This window comes from Neopsephotus bourkii, unplaced genomic scaffold (genome assembly GCF_033783945.1).
Source record: "Neopsephotus bourkii isolate Nb327-2 ecotype Australia unplaced genomic scaffold, CSIRO-AGI_Nbou_v1 NB_753, whole genome shotgun sequence".
Taxonomy (NCBI): Eukaryota; Metazoa; Chordata; class Aves; order Psittaciformes; family Psittacidae; genus Neopsephotus; species Neopsephotus bourkii.
In genome coordinates, this window is record NW_026901251.1 from 1098621 (window position 1) to 1119215 (window position 20595).

General features: G+C 37.1%; 1 protein-coding gene across 3 annotated transcripts in view; it reads right to left on the reverse strand.

Annotated features, from left to right (window-relative positions):
- Positions 1 to 4022: 4022 nt before the first annotated feature.
- Positions 4023 to 20595, reverse strand: part of UBE2V2 (ubiquitin conjugating enzyme E2 V2) — a 31879-nt gene continuing 15306 nt past the window's right edge. For 2 of the 3 annotated variants that reach the window (XM_061354839.1, XM_061354838.1), the window contains exons 2-4: positions 14877 to 15022; positions 11506 to 11631; positions 4023 to 4889 (exon numbers count right to left, since the gene is read on the reverse strand). In XM_061354839.1, coding sequence (XP_061210823.1) covers positions 4743 to 4889; positions 11506 to 11631; positions 14877 to 15022 — 419 coding nt within the window. In that variant the 3' untranslated portion in view covers positions 4023 to 4742. Of the gene's footprint in view, positions 4890 to 11492; positions 11632 to 14876; positions 15023 to 20595 lie in introns of all 3 variants that reach the window. The other variant, XM_061354840.1, reaches the window with a different exon arrangement.

Here is a 20595-nt window from a genome sequence, read left to right on the forward strand (position 1 = left end):
ATTCCTGCATGCTTGAAATTATAGTAGCAATATAACTAAAAATCAGAACAGCTGATGTGCTAAAATGAGCATACCTACATTATAATATCATCAGTGACAAGAGTAGGATTGTGCACAATGCAGCTGATGAAAACCTTGTTTATTTCTGCATAACAATTCCTTCAGTATTTCTGAGTTAAGAAATATATAGCTTGTTGGGGTTTTAAAACCCAAACTGCATAGTTTACATATTATAAACCTATGTTTACATTTTATCCATATTGAATACATTAAAAGCAGAAGGTTGGGATGCTTCAATCAAGAAATGATGGAAAGTCATAAACAAGTACAGAAAACATGCATTACATCAAGAGATCCCAAGCACTGGTATTTGTGCAATATCCCAACATCATCCATTAAGTTACCCATATATACTGTTTGGCACGAGTATAAATGATAAAAGGCCATTTATATTTACGCTATTTTAAAATGGTAAGGACTGAAAAACTTCGTGCAATGCTTTGAATATGAGAATGCTACTTGAGAGCTAGTATATATTTTATAGAATGAAATTCACTGTATATTCACTTACAAGTTTATCAATTCAGCTCAAGAGACACACCCATTAAAAAAAAAAGGTTATAAACCATACTAACACCAAGGTAATGTAAAAAGCTGATATTTTAACCACTGAATGGAATACTCATTCCTATGGAATTTGAGATTAGCTAGTGAAATGTGTCCTTTTGGGTTTTGGGGTATTTTTTTTGAGCAGCGTAAGCAAGTTATTTTCGTACTTCTAGCACTACACAGAATACATACATCCTTCATATTACTTTAGCCCATGATCAGTTGGGTCTGCAATAGCAAATGTGTAATACACTGTTTTAGGAAATAACACAATCGTCAGAACAGGAAAGAAGAAACCCCTTTCCCACAGTTGTTCCGTTATGTAGAGTTCACACAGATGCATTAAAATTTTTAAATGATTCTTTTATTATTATTGAAGAAAACAGGCATTCAACATGCTCCTCCAACACCTCTCCCACCTCAGAAATCCTCACAGGCATCACAAAAGAGTTGTGAACACATCACTGAAAGTTTGAGAAATTACTTTGTCCCACTGTTCCACTTCTACCTGGGATTTCATAGAAGACCATCAGTAGAGTTTTAAGTCACTCTTTTTTGCTACAGTAATACATATTCAGACTTGCTTAATACCAGTTTATTCCTCCTCATCCAGCAGCTGAGACTTGCCACACCAGGGGCAATCTGGATGTTTCCAAAAACTAAAGATCAGACTAAAGACAGTAGTAGTCAGACATCCTGTCTTTCTCATGATTACCAGGTGTAATAGAGAAGCCTTCTGCATCAAAAGGCAGTGTAAGGGAAGTGTAATAAATATTTCTAAGCCCAGGATTATTGTCCTGAAAGCTACTGAATAGGACATACATTTCTACAAACTCACCATGTACATAAGCATGTAAAACACAAACACTTGCCTAAATTACACAGTTTATTACTATTATTATTAGTGTTGATCAACTGTCACTAGAATTTTAATTCCGTATCCCCTATACAATAAAAAACATTTAGGAGGAATGTGCATTATGCATTTATTTTGTAATAGTTGAAGGATTGATTCCTGACTGTCTTGCTGTGTGTGAAGTATTCTCAACTTGCTTTCAGGCGATGAGCACCATCAAGGTAGGTGGTAGGTGCACACCTTGCAATATTTTATGGACTTATTTATCAACGATTAAGGCACAGTTTTGGTAACATGGGTATTTCCACAGGCTTGCTCGTTCTGTCTTAAGGTTTACAAAGCATGAATCGTACCATCTTTGGGGTTGGTTTTTTTCATTGCTTCATCCCTCAACCAACCAAAACGCAAGAACTTTGGCAATGCTTCAGAGCACAGTTAGTTTAAATCCCAGTTGATGTCCACCAACATGATATAAATTTTCAAATGCAATTTGATAAAAACATTATTTTTAGAACTTTTGCACTTTGCCCCTCACACAATCAGCTTAAAACGGTGCTCTACTTTGCAAGATGTACAAATACAGTTTTGAGAAGAAAAAACCCCCACATTTGCTAACAACAGCAAATCCAAATCTTGCAAAAAGAACATAACTAAACACTCTTAAGAGGAAAATTAAAATTCTGGCATCTAAGTAGGTTACCGAAGAGAAACTACAAGAATATGAGAAAACAAATTACTAAGTAAACACCCCTCAGCCATAGACAACTGTAAAACAACGTAACCTTTCTGGAGGAGAGCAAGCGGCAGCACTTCAAAACCTTCTTTAGGTAATGAGAGTTTTAGAGGAGGCTCTCAACTTTATGCAGTAGTCATTTTAAATTTCATAATTAATTACACTTCATCTTGTTCCAGTGTTAGCAAAACGTGAAAGCAATATATTTGAAATCACTGCAGAAATATTTTTATAATCATCCTTTCTATTACCTACCCTGGTGTCAAACATCAGGTCAGCTCCCTCCACCAACTTTTTCCCCGTTCCACAAAAGGCATCTGCTTATAGCTGGATATGCAGATTTTCACAAGATACAAATGGTGCAAGAATGAACAAGGAGAAATAACTATTGTGGGATCAACTTGCACCACATACAACCAACAACCAGCCCTTTTTCATGCTCTGTGAATAAGTCAGTCTCTTACATTATGTTACCAACCACATAATAGTCTATGAGTTATTTCTCACTCTCTCAATAGTTTATGCTGAAATGTTTCCAAAAACTCACATCTCAGAACTGTACAGTTCCATTATTTTAATTGGTTAAATATAGATTAGCAGTGTTAGTGTAAGAAAAAAGATTTAATGGCATCAAAATCCTTCAAATTAAATGAAGTAAGAAAACGCTGCAATGCACTTCAGCCAAACCGTCACAAATGATATGTTAGATAAATACAGACACGAGGTAGCTGGCAGCTACAAATCCACCAATTCCGGAAGCGTCAAATCTCTCTAAAAACCATAAACTCACAAATACTAATTAAACCTTTCCATTAAAAAAAGAGAACACCTAGTTTATTGCTTTCAAAGATTGGTTCTTTACATCAGACATAGGCAAAGGCATATCAATGAAAGTAACCTGGCTGTTGATGGCTTTTGATTATATTCATTTTTTCAAAAGAAACAGTAAATAAAAATTTGAATTCAAATATTTGACTCGCTCCCCATGTTACATGTTCTCACCAAAATGAACAAAGGCTTGTATTTTCCAAGGGGGGAAGAGAGATGAGAAAAGGTATCATTTCCAAAAGGATACTATTAACTACTTTCTCATGAGAAATCAGTAAGAGAACTAAAATCACTGTTTGCACTGGACAGACTACATTGAGAAAACCAGACCAACTATTGCAGGAGACAGAAAGCACTCTAGCCACAAAGACAGTAGTGTCATGGTATATGATACATGGTATACAGATGGATATATGATGATCTGTACCACAGGTGTAATTTTTATTAAAGCTTCCTGAATTTTTTTACGTGTTTCAGAAAAGGCAAAAGTGGAACAGACAAGGAAGAAAAATAAATACAAGAAACATAAAAGACTAAAAGATGCAAGAAAGCAAGAATCAAGGTAGGAACTGCAAAAGCAAGACAGAGGGCTAAGAAATAAGACAGACTGCAGCAATGTGGTCTGAAGACTGCTCAGAGGTCAAGTACGCAAAATGAAAGTTATGCTCATTTCTCAAAAGAATCTGGAGGGGATGTGGACAGCAAGGGTTTCCTGGTTTTATTCTGGAGTTACTGTTTGGTTTTTTTCAAATATATGTATATGTACACACACATAAGAGTGCGAGCTTGTCTAAATGAATGATACTATAGATGAAAGAACTTACTCCCTGCAACAAACAGAATACCTTGACCTCTCAAGTAAACTAAGCATACAAAAGTGGTAAGAATAAAAGGTGCACGTAAAACCAGCAGCAATATTATGTTTGGCTTTCCACTACTTCTGCAAGATACTGTACATATATTACATCACTATTATAGAAATGGCACAGCCTCAGACACTTTCCACATTTTATTTACATTTTAAGACTAACTTTAATCTCAATCACATAGCCATACATTTCCTTTGTTTCACTAAAACTTAAATGCATGGTTTATTAGAACAAAGACTGTAAACAAATATTTACCATGTCCGATACATGTAACACACAGGAGCTGCTTAACAGAAATTAATCCCCCCCATTTTATAAATACAGGTATCAAAACAATCCTGAACATACTTTGTGACACTACTAGTAGTCGGCACCCACACCCTTGCAAAATTAAACAGGATGAGCAACGGTATTCACTGTACCTGCTACTTTAAAACAAATTTAACTGCAGCTCTTTTACTAAGCAAGATGGATAAAGCATGCCATTTATATTTTGCCTTCTCAAGAGATTATTTTCAGAAACATACATTATTCCACAGCAACCTGACACTTTCTGTCATGCTTTCATCTTGTAAAACCTGAATTCCAATTTTAGTTGACTTCAGGCTTATGCTTAAATGCAGTGCCTCAGTAAGAGAAAAAAATAATTGTGCTGCCTTTTTCTCCCATAGTGCCTGAAAACATATTGGGCATACATATATTATATATATTCTTACAAATGTCCAGGTCATGTATACCAGCTGAAATTCTTTTAATGTGTGGGTGTTTGCATTGTGAGATTTAATCAAGACATTAACATGAGTAGAAGGTTGTTGTTTTAAGACAGAAGTTTGAGAATCAGCTAAAATTAATTGTTGTAAGTTTGTCCCTCTGGAGGTTGTGGAAGCTTCATATTTTCTTTGGACATCATTAGACGTCTTAGCTCTTGAAGTACAACTTTAATGCTATAAGAATTTTGCCATTTTGCTAACACTGGTATGCTCCGTGCATCCACCTGGAAAAAGAAGAGAGAGTTGCAAGTTATGATGAAATGAAACATCTCTACATAAATAACTGCTATTAACTTAATTGTTCTAAGAAAGGGTCTAAGCATTCCCTGACACTTTTTCTGTGGCATAAAGTCCCTGTGTTCATAATATAGTTTAAGGAAAACAATCATATACTTACACACAGACACAGACTCTGTAATAAAATCCATGCAGGTGGACCCTTCCATCTGCGCTGATACTAGTATTAGTGAGAAGGAAAGGGGTGGGGGGAGAGGAAGACATCAGCCAACTTTTCACTGCAAAACTGGAACCGTATCTTGTAAAATACATTAATTTGTTTCAAATTATCCCCCAAAAAAGAAAAAAGTAATCACCTTCATTATGCCAATACATACACCTGGGTTTTCCTCGGTTCTTTAAAAGAACCTGTCACACAGGAGTCCATAGAATACCCTTCTAAAGGAAAACTTCCCTTGTTTTTCCTTTGCTACAAGTATCATCAGTGATTTATTTCATATTAATATTACATGATGCTTCTGATACATTAAGAGTCACTACATACACTAAGAAATGGCTTGAAATACTGGGATAACTGATTCATAATGTTTGGACATTTCTTAGTTCTTTGCATCCTTCTTACAGTAAGTCATCTTATGGAGCTGTGAATATTACTGTACATCACTTACCAATTTGAATATGAACTGAAAGGAAAGGACATGGGACTTCTCCTATGCGTTTATAAAACCTGTGGGACAATTTACACAATTATATTATAACAGGGAGTTTTCCATAGAAAAATTAGCAATTGAAAGTCAGCTTGGGAACTGTTTTTGGCAGCAGGTAACTCCTGGCCACCCAGCCCCTGCAAGGAGGAACTTAAAAAGACAAAGGGGGCTACAGCTGTACAACTGCAAAGAAGGACCATGGGCAGGAATAGGGCTATTGCACGGTACTAAACTCCACTGGCAGAGTAGCACAAGCAGCCCACACAGCTATGAAAGTGCTGAAAACCATTGCTTTATGATTTAGTCAGCACAAAACATCAAGAAGTTTCTTATCCCATCTTATTTAGGGCAAACAAAGAAAAAAACAACACTGGAACCAGAAACACGAACACTAACACAGATGGTTTATTTCTAGATTGTTTGAAGTGAGGCTGTCTATTTTCAGAACAACAAATGAGACTAAACCTTTTTGTAGGAGGAAACAGGCCAAGGTTTAACAGCATGCTGGCTTGGCCAGCAATACTAACTTCTGCTCCCTCTCAATAGGCACTTGTTCCTTTAACAGCCCTACTGCTTATCAGCTCAGGTGAACCGTGAAATCTATGTGGAGCTACTTTCTGACCTGACCTGATAGAACCCACCAAGTTTAAAAATCCAAAACAGAAACAAGAACACCTTGGAAAGGAGTCCCTAATCAGGATCCTTCATCCAATTCACATCTCAGCACTACAAGCATTTCTCTTCACGCAAATAATGCTCTGCTCAGAGTTGAGAGCCCCTTTAAGTCAGCAGAGTTGCCAAAGACTGCCTAACATCAAAGCACAGTACAAAAGGCAGTCAGATTATTTAATAATTACTGCAAACATTAATAAATTAGGAAGAAAAAAAAGCATCAGAAGGAAAGCTCCATTATGCAGCAAGATTGTGCCAGTTTAAAATACACAAGTGTAAGAGCCAATACAGAAAAGTTTTGAAAGTAACACTAGTCATCACTCTAATTCCTTCACTGCTACTATATTTTAAAGGGGTATTTGTTTTAATATGGTAGATAAGAGGTAATGTCAGAGAAGCATAACCTTTGCAACCGGAAAACAGGTTCTCTTCTTAAAAAGCAGACTATTAGATAAAACCAGGAGTGAGTAAAAGGTAAATTCTGATAAAAGATCACCCATGCTATCAAGTAGCATCTTCAGTAATGCATCATTTAGCCTGAATCTTTGTTCTGAGGTACCAAGCTCTTAAAGAGCTCTTCCTCTCCAATCCTTCCAAATAAGGTTAAAGAACACTCCAGCATTTCTATCCAACAAACTGGACCTAGCAAACTAAGGAAAACTTTAATCCTTTTCATAAGTTACAATAGTAAATGTCACAGTACTCAAAATTGTTTTCCACATAGAAAATGCCAAGAGACATGTAGAGACAACCATTTTCCCTCATGGGATTCTACAGAAAGAAGAAAAACTTCATGGTGGTTAAGTATCATGATAACAAAAGCTATAAGGGTTCAGTTCTTATGTTCACTTAGCATAGAGCTGCAGATGTTTAAGAGCTTATTTTCTCCCCTCTCTCACACAGAAACACTTACTAACATTTGTTACTACTTCTCTGCAGCTAACCTGACATCCTCTTCAATTTGGCAAAACGAAGCAAAATGTGAGAGTACTCCCTGAATGCTTTGGTAAATGTTCGTTGGCAGACCAGGAGTTTAGAAAATTTCCATGTTAATCAATCACAATACTTTCTGCTAAAGTAGCTGAGATCACATCATGTGTCACTGACCTGTCTAAACAAAACAAAAAAATCAGTAGTCTCCCTCAAAAAAAACATGGGGGGAAAGAAGCCACAGTAAATGACTATAAAGGACCAGGTAATGACTGCAACAGAAGATTCCCAGCCAGGAAAGATGTGCACCTGGGGGTGGAAGCCCACATGATAATCAACTGGTTTAGATGACCACTGGTAAACCAACATGAATAAGAACAAAGTAGTTTTAGACTTCAGTAAGTCTGAGAAAGAAAACTAACAGTTATCTGTTCAGACAAAGACTGCGTTAGTAAAAAAAACACATCTGGAAAGGCAGTTGCTCTGGGACTCTTCCTTCTCAACTTTGCAGGCTCTCTTAAGTTCGGAGATCTACCTCATCTACAGCACATAGCAGTCAAGTCACAAGCGCTGTTCAAACAATGCAATTCTACATATACCAGCTGTACTGGGATGTAAGGCCTGATCACTTAAAAGTAAGCTCCTCCAGCTTTTGTTTCTTAGCTGGGAATTTTTAACAACAAACTCACAGACTGTAAACTCTGCTTTAAGTGTTACAAATGTTTTCTGACTACAGACTGCTGCAACACCACACTTTTGTTCCTGTTTATCTCAAGTCTCTTTTCTGCAAGTCACCAAGTTTTTCATGACATCTTGCAGCAGCAAAGATTTTGGCTCAGGTTCTGTTTTGTGTGCAGAATTTATTTCCAAGTTAGTGCACAATAAATTCACTTTCTGCAGAACAATGACAAAATATTTGGAAGAATGACACAAACTGTGTTCAAATCACAAAAGCATCGGGTAAGATTAAAGTACACATTCTGGAACAATGGGAGAAATTTCAAGGCCACATAAAACCTAATTAAGCTGAAAACTGCAGCCTGTAGACTGTTTTATTCTGGGGATGCACCATTCTAAATCCTTAACAACAGCAAGAGAAGCAACAAGTACAATTCTTACTTTTTCTAAGCACTTGAAATTATTTAATTTTACACAATGATGAAAAGTATTGTTTATAACTTTCCCAATATCTTAACTTCAAGAAGTAGCAAACTGCTTAGTTTACAATAAGCATACTCAAGGCAATAACTGAACAACAGTATACAGGTTTATAGCTGACAGTCTCGAGTTAAAGGAAACAAGTATTTCCAGCTGTGAACAGTATCTAAATGTACAGAAGTGACTGCAAATCCTGAAAGACAGACTACAAAAGAGCTCTCATAAACGCAAATATCAGACATGCTCAAAAGACCACAGGAAAATGAACAGCATGTCAGAATGCAACCTGTGTTTTATTGATACAGGATACACAAGCCTCCAAAAGGAAAGACCCTGCAGCACTAAGAATGATAAAATACAGTTTCACAATACCAATGCCATTAGCACATAAAGGCATTTTGTCCAGCACTGTATAAGTGCTTGGACTGGAGGTACTTTAGTTCTGTATATGCATTAACTCCATAGGCAAACTGAAGAGCAGAAAGCCACAAAAACTAACCTGCAAATAAGGAAGATAATTTAACAGGGTGACTCAGAGCACCTAAGAAGTCTTGAGATAAAAAACTGCTGAAGTAGTCCTCTCCTTTCCTGCACTAAATTTATCAAACAGTGATCTCTGGAATCCCTGACACGTAAGAAACGCTTCCATCAGCAGCACAAGCCAAACTGCACTCTCAGAATAATCAAAGAGTCAATAAACTTGCAAGCATGAGTATCGATAAATTCACTGCACATGTGCAATTTCCATGCAAAGCATAAAGGGACTTGTAAGTCAAGAAGACCAAGAACCACTGCCAACAGGGCAGTGTAAGACCAGCTTCCTTAGGACCCCTTGTAACTCTAGCACACATCCATCTCCCCCCTCCACTATTTATACTCCAACTCAACAGAAATTATCACCCTCTAACCTGCTTTTCCTCAGGTGTTAACTAGCACACATCTCCTGTAAAGTGTACCTTAACAATGTTACAGATGTTTTGAGCATATTGCTATGACACGATTTTGGCTGCTGTTTATCTCAGGACTCTATTCTGCAAGCCACCAACCTTCTCATGACATCTATAATCAACATAATCAAAAGCTGGCCATATGTCAAAAAACAGGGTTCATGCAGAAGCATAGGTAGTAATGCTTGTCTGAGAATGAAACATTATCATTCAGTCAAATAATGCAGCAAACCACTTGTGATCTATTAAATGAAAGGCGAACAGAGAATGGGAGAGCAACTTGGAAGAAATAAGAAGGAATTAAAACAGGAAGCAGCAACATGAACTATTCCAAAATGCTGAACATGTCCCCAGTTTATCTGACATTTCTAGTGAGCACAACAGCGCTCACTAAATAAGCTAAAATGCGAGACACCGGGACAATGGGCACATTAAAAATTACATAATAAGTGTGTTTAAAATTCAGTAGTTACGAAAACTGTTTTCATTAAATATATTATCTCGTCCTATTTAAATCCATTTAAAAAATAAGCTACTCCTCTGCATAGCAAATCCTTCATAAAACATTAGTTTACAGAACTGCTGGGGAAAAACTGAATGAAGGTTTTGCATGAGCTTATAATCTTATTAAAATCAAATTTTCCTGTAGCAATGACTGGATTTTAACACTGCTTTTAAAAACACCAGGTCAATTTCCTGTCACAGTATTCACGCTGTTCCTCAGCAAACTGAGGGAGTGGACGCTTCTCCAAACAGAAGATAAAGCCAACTGGCTTGGTAAACAGCCTACAAGGCTCTGTAGGTCTGAAGTTCTGCTTCTGGAAGCCAACACCTATGCTCTCAGACATGCATAGATGAAGTAACAAGACCATACTTCTTTACTGATTCATAATCATTTGACTCACCTCTAAGTATTACCTTAATTCAATTACTTTGTGTTCAGTAAAGACAAACGTACATTCAGACAAGTGTAATATATTACTGTATTTCCTGCTAATATACACATATACCACTGCAAATGCAAAACGGCTCATGCCTCTTCACTGAGCCATTTGGAACCTCAGACTTAACTCACAGGATTTGCACCTCTCCTATGAGAACAGGCTGAGAGAGTTGGGGCTGTTCAGCCTGGAGAAGAGAAGGCTCTGGAGAGACCTTAGAGCAGCTTCCAGTGCCTAAAAGGGGACTGACAGTAGATCTGAAGAGGGACTTCTTTCAAGAGACTGTAGGGATAGGATAAGTGGGAATGGCGTTAGGCTGGAAGAGGGGAGAATTAGATTAGATATTAGGAAGAATTTCTTAACTGTGAGGGTAGTGAGACACTGGAACAGGCTGCCCAGAGACACTGTGGCTGCTCCATCCCTGGCAGTGTCCAAGGCCCAACTGGATGGGGCTTTGAGCAACCAGGTCTACTGCAACATGTCCCTGCCCATGGCAGGGGTGACAGAACTAGATGAGCTTTAAAGTCCCTTCCAACCCAAAGCATTTTCCGATTCCATGATTAAACTACCTACTGAATAATGGCGTAACAAACTTGCTTAAGCTGCTGCCATTGCTCATGTATGTGAACTTATCACACCACTAAGTGTGGAATCAATGAAAGTAATTTAGTGCAAATTGATATTTAAAATAAAAGCGATTACCATCTGTATCAAAAGATTTTAATACTGAAGCTCAGAGTCACCTTGGATTTGAATAAACTCAGTACAAAGAAAATAAAGAGTTTAAATACATTGGTTCATTACAGATAAATTACTACATCCTGAGTGAGACTCATTACAAATAACCTCCATTTTTAACTAACAGAAACATCAGATAAAGTCTGTAATAATCCCGTTACAGTATGAACCTAACCCCCTTTTATGAGTGTATTACAAGGGAAATACCTACACCACACAAACTTTTTTTTTTTCTGTTCAAAAATAAAATCTTCAGCTTCATTTAAAAGAAACTGGTTTAATACTATAAATAATGTTTGTCCCACTGATAAGCCACTAAGAACCACTAGTATACTGTAAATAAAGACGTGAAGTAGCAGTCAACCTATTTTTTTTTAATCGATGCCAGTACTTAATACTGTAAAATTTAAATATGAAAGCTGTGTCCAACAAGCATATTCCTCATTTGAGTTTTTCACAGAATATATAACACAGATTAGTAGCATGGTCGATCTTACCATTTCAACTTACCATTCCATTGGAATTATTTATTCCATTCATATTAATTTTAGTTACAAATCTAACTGTAGGAGGTGCTTCTGGATATTTAGGTCCACACTCTACTTTCAGACTGTATATTCTGTTTTCATAGTTTGTCTAGAAAGCAAAAAGACAGACTAATGCATCTTACTGAAAGCTGAATAAATATTAAAAACCCCATAAACAAATTAAAACAAAGAGGAATAAAGATTAAGAAATATTAAATAATTATAAATCTGTTAATATTATGTATCAATTGATGGTCTTGGATTACTGATCGATATTCCACTGGTTTAGTTACACTGATTACTTGATGAGTATGTATAAGATACATTACTTATTGACTATAACATACAAAAGTTTGAGTATAATACAATTCTTTTTTCAATTCACATTAACTCTTCCCCTTCCCAGCCACCTGCATTCCCCAAATAACTTTGGGACAACAGGGAGCTGGAAGAAATTCAATAATCTTTAGGAAAATTACTGCCTTACCCTGTAAAAAAATACGTAACACTGCAAAGAACTGGAAATGGAGAAAGACAAAGACACTAATAACCCAAAAGTTAAGACACAACCAAGAACAAGATGAAAACAGTATTTGTAAAAACATGTTCTGGAAGTAGTTAACACTCCAGAAGGTATCTAAGACTTCCATAGCTGAGGATTGCTTGGTTTATTGAAGAATTTATGAACTTTGGACAGTGATGTGATAACTAGTTTGCAGAGATGTCACCCCAGAGTGACCATGGAAGAGATAATTCTAAATACAAATACATTGTGAGAAAGTCAAATTAGAAATTAATACAGTTCTATCTTCTTTTAATCTTTTCAAGCAGGCCATGCACAATTAAAAGTATCAGTGGCTTTGCCAGTCATTGCTTCTCTGTTCCAAAGAAAAGATAAACCCAGTTTCTACACCTGTCTTTCAACTGGCACAACAGATATGGCTAATGCAAACCAACAGCAATAATATGCCTGTAACTTTCCAGGAGCACTATTTCTAAGCTGTTCTGCATCGGCCAGCTGTCATTTCTCCAATATCAACCACACAGTCAAGTTAGTCCACTCTGGTCAATTCAAAAGGCAGAGTGGAAATCAGATTACTGAAGCACTCTGTGTCCTACAATTTCAAGAAGCCACACAGACTGAGCAGCAAGTGGGTCAGAAAGAAACAAGGCAAAGCAGGACATCCTTTGTTAGAAAAATGGTTTTCTATTATTCTTTCCCATTAAAAGCTGAAGGCCCACTATAAGTAATCTTGTCCTGCTACAGGTAACATAGCTGCTACAAGAAGAAAACACAGTAACAAAAACTCTCATTACTCACTCAAATAAAACCACTTACTTGGACACAGAGGGATGCTGTCAGTTACAGTAGAAATAGGACAAAATGTATATACACTGCTCACAACTCTGAAAAATCCTAAGGAATAGCACTCCTCCTCACTCCCTTCCTTCCTACCCGTGTGTCTTCTCAATTTTGCTCAGTTTTTCAAGTCACTGTTTTACTGCCAGCCAACCCTCCAGGCCAATTCCCCCAAAACCCCATTTCTGGGGTATAAGGAAGAGTGGTGGGATATTAAAGATTTTTCCTTTAATCCAAACCAAATCCTCCCTTCCTCCCTCCACACTGGTTCACCTTTCAATGAAGCAAAAACACTAAACAAAGCCTTGGGTGGCATGGTTTAGTGTGAGGTGTCCCTGCCCATGGCAGGGGAGCATGGAACTATATGATCTTAAGGTCCTTTCCAACCCTAACTATTATATGATTCTATGCAAGAGAAAAAAGTGATAGGGAACTTTCGCACAGCTCTAAAGAAGCCACGTATGAAAAGAACTTCATGCTGCAGACAGTATTAGCAACTTTCTCTGTGTTCTGCCTAGCTGCACGCTGCCTACATAACTCAGTCAATTCCAAAACCACACACCTTCTACAAACCCTGAAACTGGATATGCAATTCTTCTCAAGGTGCCATTACTGGATCTGGAGCTGGTGGCCTTAACTTTATACAATGACTGCATACTGCAACACATTTTATTAGCAAGACTGCAAGTCTCTGAAATGACCCAAAATATTACTTATATGCATTCTTTCATATAGAGCAAATAAAATGACAACAATATAAATAGGCTAGAATTAAAAGTATCCCAGTTTGGTTGAGGTTTTTTAAAAATGTATGGGATGATCACACCCTTCAAAGATGTATTAGGCATCCACCTTAGGCTGAACAAAAAACAAGTCACAAGCAGTTCTATAGGCTCTTTGGAAAGTCAAGGAGACACTACCTGGGTCACATCTGAAAATCGTTTTCAAAACCCCTAAGACCACAGAGCATTATGCTTACATTTGAAACTGGTTCTCTCTCAAATGCACCCAAATTTTAGGAGCTCAGTACAATTATGCAGATGTTCAAAACAGCCTGCTGCCAGCTGCAACTAACCCTGACTTCCACAAGGAGCTTGAATTACACTGAACCTAGAATTCTCTTATTCTGAAAGACATTATCTGAGGGTAAGATCTGATCTCGGTTCTTGTCTTGCATAGTTCTTTCAATATGCCTTGCAGCACTGAAGGACATACAGCATAGAAACCTCACATTAGCAGTGAAAGACATAAGATAATTTAGAGTTACTTGAAGTATACTCATTTAAAATTCTCACTTAAACAGTGATCTTTTGTATCGCATATTGTAACTCATGGGAAAATGTACACAAAAGTCAAGTGTACATTCATCTCTGAGGAGGCTGATACTCAAGCCACAAGAGATAATCACTTCTCTTGCAGGTTTTATCGGTCTAGGTAACATCCTACAGAGCTTAAAAGGTCAGAAGGGAATGAACTTTGTGTACATATTTCATCTCATTAGAGGCAACTAAAAACTTCTTGGTCTTTAGGCATGATTCAACTGAAATGCAAAAACTGATAGACTGAAAGACTATTTGATAAAACTTGTGAAAGCTGAAAATGTATTGCCAGTTTACTACAGAACTGAAACCACTAGGCACATACGATAAACTGGAAAGACAGTTACCCTGTTTACTGTACCATTATTGTACACTTATGTTAAATAATGGTAGAAAAACAGACTGAATATATTCTTAAGTCAGTAAGAAGTCTCAAATCACAAATCGTTCATATGGACAGCTGCAGAAACATGTACTATGGGAGGCTAGACTGAAAACACTAGCACACCAGGAAGTGATGAATTCCAACACGAATATACAGCGTTTCTACAACTTCATACATTGAACTTTAACTAATTTCCTTACACTGTATAAAAAGTGACTTTTTATTTTTACTTTTTTTTTTCATTTTGTATTGCCTACAAACTTAGAAACATTTTGATTCATGACACTCACCCTCGGTGGCCCAATAATCATTCCTGTCCATCTGGTGAGTGTCATATCTTCATCATCTTCAAGGCCCCAGCTTACTGTACCATCACCTACTCCTTTCTGCCCTTCTTCAAGTTCTTCCAACAAGCGAAAATTACGAGGTACTTTAACTACAGAAAAGGGAAGAATGTAATTAATACTGCTCACATTAAGGAAAAAGTAATCCATTTCAACGCTTTTATATATTATGCACTAGCAAATATACTTTCAAAGCAGAACAAATACTTCTTGCTAATTTATGTAGCACTCAAATTGTTTTGAGGCAACTAACCACTTCACCAGAAGCTAGTTACTACCAAATGACAGCAATACAAACTACAAAAAACAAGAAAGCTCTCCTTAGTTTGAGATGGCTAAATTCCAATTCTTTTTCCCAAGCTCAGTGCTGCTTAAAGTCAGTACATTTCAAAGTCAATACACTGTCTGTCAAGTTCTCAACTAAAATCCACATAAAACTGATATAGCAACTTGCCTCCAAAAGTGAAGAATGCAATATTTAGCACAAATTATCTTAATAAATGTAAACTGTGAGAAAGACTGAAACATTTTCACTTGATTTCACTTGATTTAAAAAACCCTTTAATATATGAAAACAAATTAAAAATCAAGTCTTTTTAAACTAGCGATTATTATTCCCACTTAACAGAGGAAAAAAAAAGGCACAGAAACACTGATTAGGTTATAAAAAGAGATAATGACATATTCACAAGAGAATGTGAAGATGCACTGCCTCTAATGAGAGCCAAGTAATGTTCACTTACTGAACTTTAATGACTGGATTTTGATTATTATACATGAAAACAGACAGATATTGACAGGTATTAAACAAGTGGATGCTTAACTGCTTTGTAGCACAGAAGCTAAAATGGTATTTCAGCACTGATGAGGGGAACAAAGTTAATCAACACCTGTACATGCCATCATGGTATGTGTTTATTTTCAAATGAAATACGCACAATGATGTAGTAACAATATCACAATACAATAAAACTTCCACCTTCTTATAGCTGCTTAGAGCTATGGTGTTTTCTACACCATACTTTTACTACTTTTACTACAGATTCTTTCTCATACAGGTAGTCTAGAAAACTAAGACTGGGTACATACAAAGTTGTTAGCAAGGAATACACACTATGCAAGTTTGAAAATGATACAGGGTTAGGCTGTCACTGGGATTTCATTCATAGTCACCTGGGTATTACATCACCCTAGTCTGCATTCCAAGCTGTCTCTATGCAAAAAAATGAAGTCCAATATTATACAATATGATTATTTAGTGAATAGATATATATATAGACCAGCATAGATAAACATATCCTTCAGCAACTACACAAATAGCTTATCTTGCATAACTGTGGTTTCTCTTATCTGTGCTGAAATTATTAATATTTTTTTTAATAACACAGACTAGGGAGGGGCTCCTAAAAATTGCAGAAGCAAATGCCTCCAAGTTCTCCATATTCACAGAGAAAAGCATTAAGAGTATAGAATTAGGACAGCACAAGGAAATCAAATCACTCATTTACGGTCTCACCTCCCTTCTGGCTTTGGTACTGCAACTCATCTGAGCCCATAATGAGCTACTTCAGCTTGCTAACTGATCAGAAAATTATACAGTTTGGTTAGTCTCCTGACAGCTTAACAAACCAGCCCAGCTCACAGGGAGATCTGACAAGTATTAGCATGAAAGTGCAACCATGGCAGCAAAAATTCAGACAACTTCAATGTAAAAATATGATGTTTTTGCGGAGTTAAATTACTCAGGAAGCTTATCTTCACAAGTAAGAGTTCACATATGACTAACTGAAAGTACTAGCACAGTACACAAATGAGCAGGTAACTTTTCAATACTTCTGCATAGATCCTTCTGAAAATTTTCATTGAAATTCATTTGCCCATTCTTCTGGTCCCATCCTGACTTGTTATTAACATTATATCTGTACATTTACGTATCTATGTATACCAGGAAAAGGGTAATGCTTATCTTTAAAACAAACAAAAATTTAAACCAGCAGGATGAACTTCTGTTAAATGTCATTTTGCATTATATGGCTGAGTAGCTTCTGATTGGTACATGGAGCCTTAAACAAAATAAACCCACAGGCAACTCCCACCCCCAAAACCCCATGTACTTTAGCATCCAAATATTAAGACTTTTCCAGTGGTTTACAGCCATAGCTGCTGACCACCTACCAACCAATACCCAACCCAGCCTGAGCAGTGATCTGGGCCTTCCGGGTAACTCCCCCCAGTTTATATACTGCACATGATGTGCTGCAGTATGGAATATCCTTTTGGCTAGTTTTGGTCAGGTGTCCTGTCTCTGCTCCCTCCCAGCTTCTCATGCCCCTTTTCACTGGCAGAGCATGAGACTGAAAAGCCCTTGATCAGAGTAAGCAGTGCTCAGTAACAACTAAAACATACATGTATTATCAGCACTGCCCTCAGACTAAAGCCAAAACACAGCACTGCACCAGCTACTAGGACAAAAATTAACTCTAACCCAGGAGAAACCAGGACAAAACCAAACCAAACCAAAACAAAAACCCTTATCTTTATAATTTCAGTCTTAGAAGATATCAGCAAAATGAACTGGAATTAAATGTTAATGCTGTCCTGAATGCCCGCCTGGGCACACTACTACACTCCACATATTTGCTTTGGTCATGCCATAACCTTTCCATAATACCTCTCTAGCTTGAAGAATGGAATACATTACAACATTGCACCTTCTTTCCAGTAAAACAACAGCAAGCACTTCTATGTAGAAGATCTGGTAATGGTGGTCTTGCTCTTCTGGAAATTAAGGCTGCTTCTAGTATAAGGTAAAGAAATCTTGTTCTCCCTATTTCATGTATTCTAGAACGCACAGTTTAAATTGTGTGTTAATGGTGTATACACAACTTGCAGTTTTGTCTTTAATCCAGGCAACAAAATTCATCAAATATTTGCTAAAAACTCAGAAATATTCCTCAACAGAATCTGAGAAAGAATGAGGATTTCATTCACAGGATTTGGACAATGAAAAAACATCCTTCTGTTCCAGTTTGCAGCTCATAAACAACAGGAGATAACAGAAACCACCACCACCACCACTCCAGCTGACTACCAGACCTCAGGTGTACCTTCTGGAACATGCAGTGGCAATTAAAGAGAGAAAAGCCTCTAGCCTTTCTCCACTATGGGTCTGACAAATACTGTTCTACCCAGTTCCACTTGCTGATGAGACCACTAACCAGCTTCAGACACGTGCAGACAGGTTGTTTTTACTGCTTGTAGCAGGCACCCCCCAGCTAATACCTCTCTCTTTCAAATGAATTAAAGCAGTCATTTGATTTTATCATTGACAGAGCCATAGGCATGGCAAGCTCCCCTCAATAGGTTGCGATTAACTGCTAGGTACAACACTGCATCCACCACAGCTATTCACAATCATGGACTAAGGCTCTCCATGTGGAAATATAGCAGGGTTCATCCAGATTAAAAAAAAAAAACCACCATAAACAAAAACCCAAACAAAACAAACAAAAACCACAAAACAAACAAACAAACAACAAAACCTCAAAAAAATGCAGCCTGCACCCCAACTTCTTTTAAATTTATCTGCAAAGCTTACTTCACTATGGATTTTACTGACAAATACCTCCTGATCCCCAAAAACCATACACAGGAACTGTCAAACAGCATTCACTAATTTTTCACAAAAAGCTGAAGTAAACATATTTTGCTTAAACAAACAGCACTCACTCATGCTTACATACAGTAGTAGTTTTTAATTTAGAAGTTTAATTATTAAACTGGACTACAGAAGCTGGTACCTATTAGAAATACACAAAATTACAGTTAATTTAATACCGTGGAACAATAAGAAAAGAATAAAAGCAGAATCAGTAAAGACTTAATCAGGAGGGTTTACTTTCATACACATGGATCTACTTCAGACACCACATTCTAAACCACTGAATTAATAGAAACAAGCCATACACTGTCCCACAGGACACATTAGAAGTTACAGTTATGCTTTTATCCAGAATCTGCATAACTTGAAAAAACATTAGAGAAAGAAAAAGAAATATTCAGTATCCTTTAGCAGGACCAACAACTTTCACTGCAGCAATAAAGTGGAACTGCCCAGATGGACCTGCTCTTGCTAGTACATCAAGACACAGTTCCACAGTTGGCAATGCCAGATCACCCACTAGTACAGAGATTCCATCAGCATCAAGACACAACTGCACTTACGTCAAATTTAACAGAGCACACTGACTATACTAAATCACATTTTTAAACAATTCACATGGACACAATCCTTCAGTTGAGTCCAAGCTCCCCACACATCAAACAATTATTTGCAATCTAACAGGAAAGAGTGGGATAATCTATGCTTTTCTACCTGCCAATTATAAAGGGGAGCCATAGCCCTAATTTTTCATAGATTGGCTCAGACTCTGAAATGTGAGGCTGTTATATTATAAAAAATAGTTTCAGACAACTGTCTATTACAATATCCATACCAACATTGTTTCTCTTAAAATCTTTCTTAGCTCTTGGCTTGAATCATTCCTGAAAGTTACACCCATACAAGGAGCCCCATACTGCCAGCACAAACTCCAACACAGCCATAAAACCAAATCCCACTATGGACCCAAGAACAAATTGTATCAGTAAATTATACATTAACACAGCTAAGATACTGTCAGGGATGCTATTCTTCCTGATTGAGACAGCTATGTCAAGAAAAGTCTGCAGCATAAACTATTGGGAACCTACGATTTACCTTTTGCCCACTGACCTCTGGCTAACAGAAACTGAAGAAATATCAATAGCTTGGTGTGGTGGTTTATTCCCAGTCAGCACTAAGAAACTTAACCATATCCCAGCCAAACCCACGACACTTGGTAACAAAAAGAAAGGCTCTCAAACCAAATTTAACAGCTTCAGGCTAGCAGAAACGTTTTTAATTACAAGGAAGGGGGAAAGGGTGTCAGGTTTGCAAATTCTAAGCAACTGAAGTAGTGTACTAATACGACTACCACACACTCACAAAACGCATAAAGCAACCAAAGGCTTGAGCAGGCCCTGAAAGGGGCAATACACAAAAAAAGAGGAAAGAGGACTGGGGCATATGAAATGATTCTATTCTGCCTGGAAAAATAAAAAAAAATAAAAAAAATAAATTCCTGTGGGATTAAATTTGCGGAAGACACTCCTTCCTGAGGAAAAAAAAAGAAAAAAAAAAACAAACCCTAATGTTTAAAAAACCCCATGGTCTATATTTTTGTTTCCCAGTTACTCTGCTCACATCACATACTCTTTTGCCTAGTAAAATACTCTGTGAATACACACAAAACCAGTGGCTGGCTTACTACCAAGAGCCTAGTATCAAGATGTATCTCTAGGTTTACTGCAATTACACTTAACTATCTGAGTTAAGTAAGTAACACAGTAACCTGGCTCAAAAAAAAACCCAAGGTATTTCTAGTATCTTGCCTATTAATGAAACAGGACATTGGAGTTTTGACTACAAAAGAAGTCCATTGCTACCAGTAGTAGTGGGATGCAGCAATTCAATAGTGAACTTTTTTGTTCGTTTTAAATCAAGAATGTTACTACACACATAGTAAAAGCACTGTTTCCAACAACAAAGAGAACAACATGATTCTTGTTGAAAGCAAGTAGACAT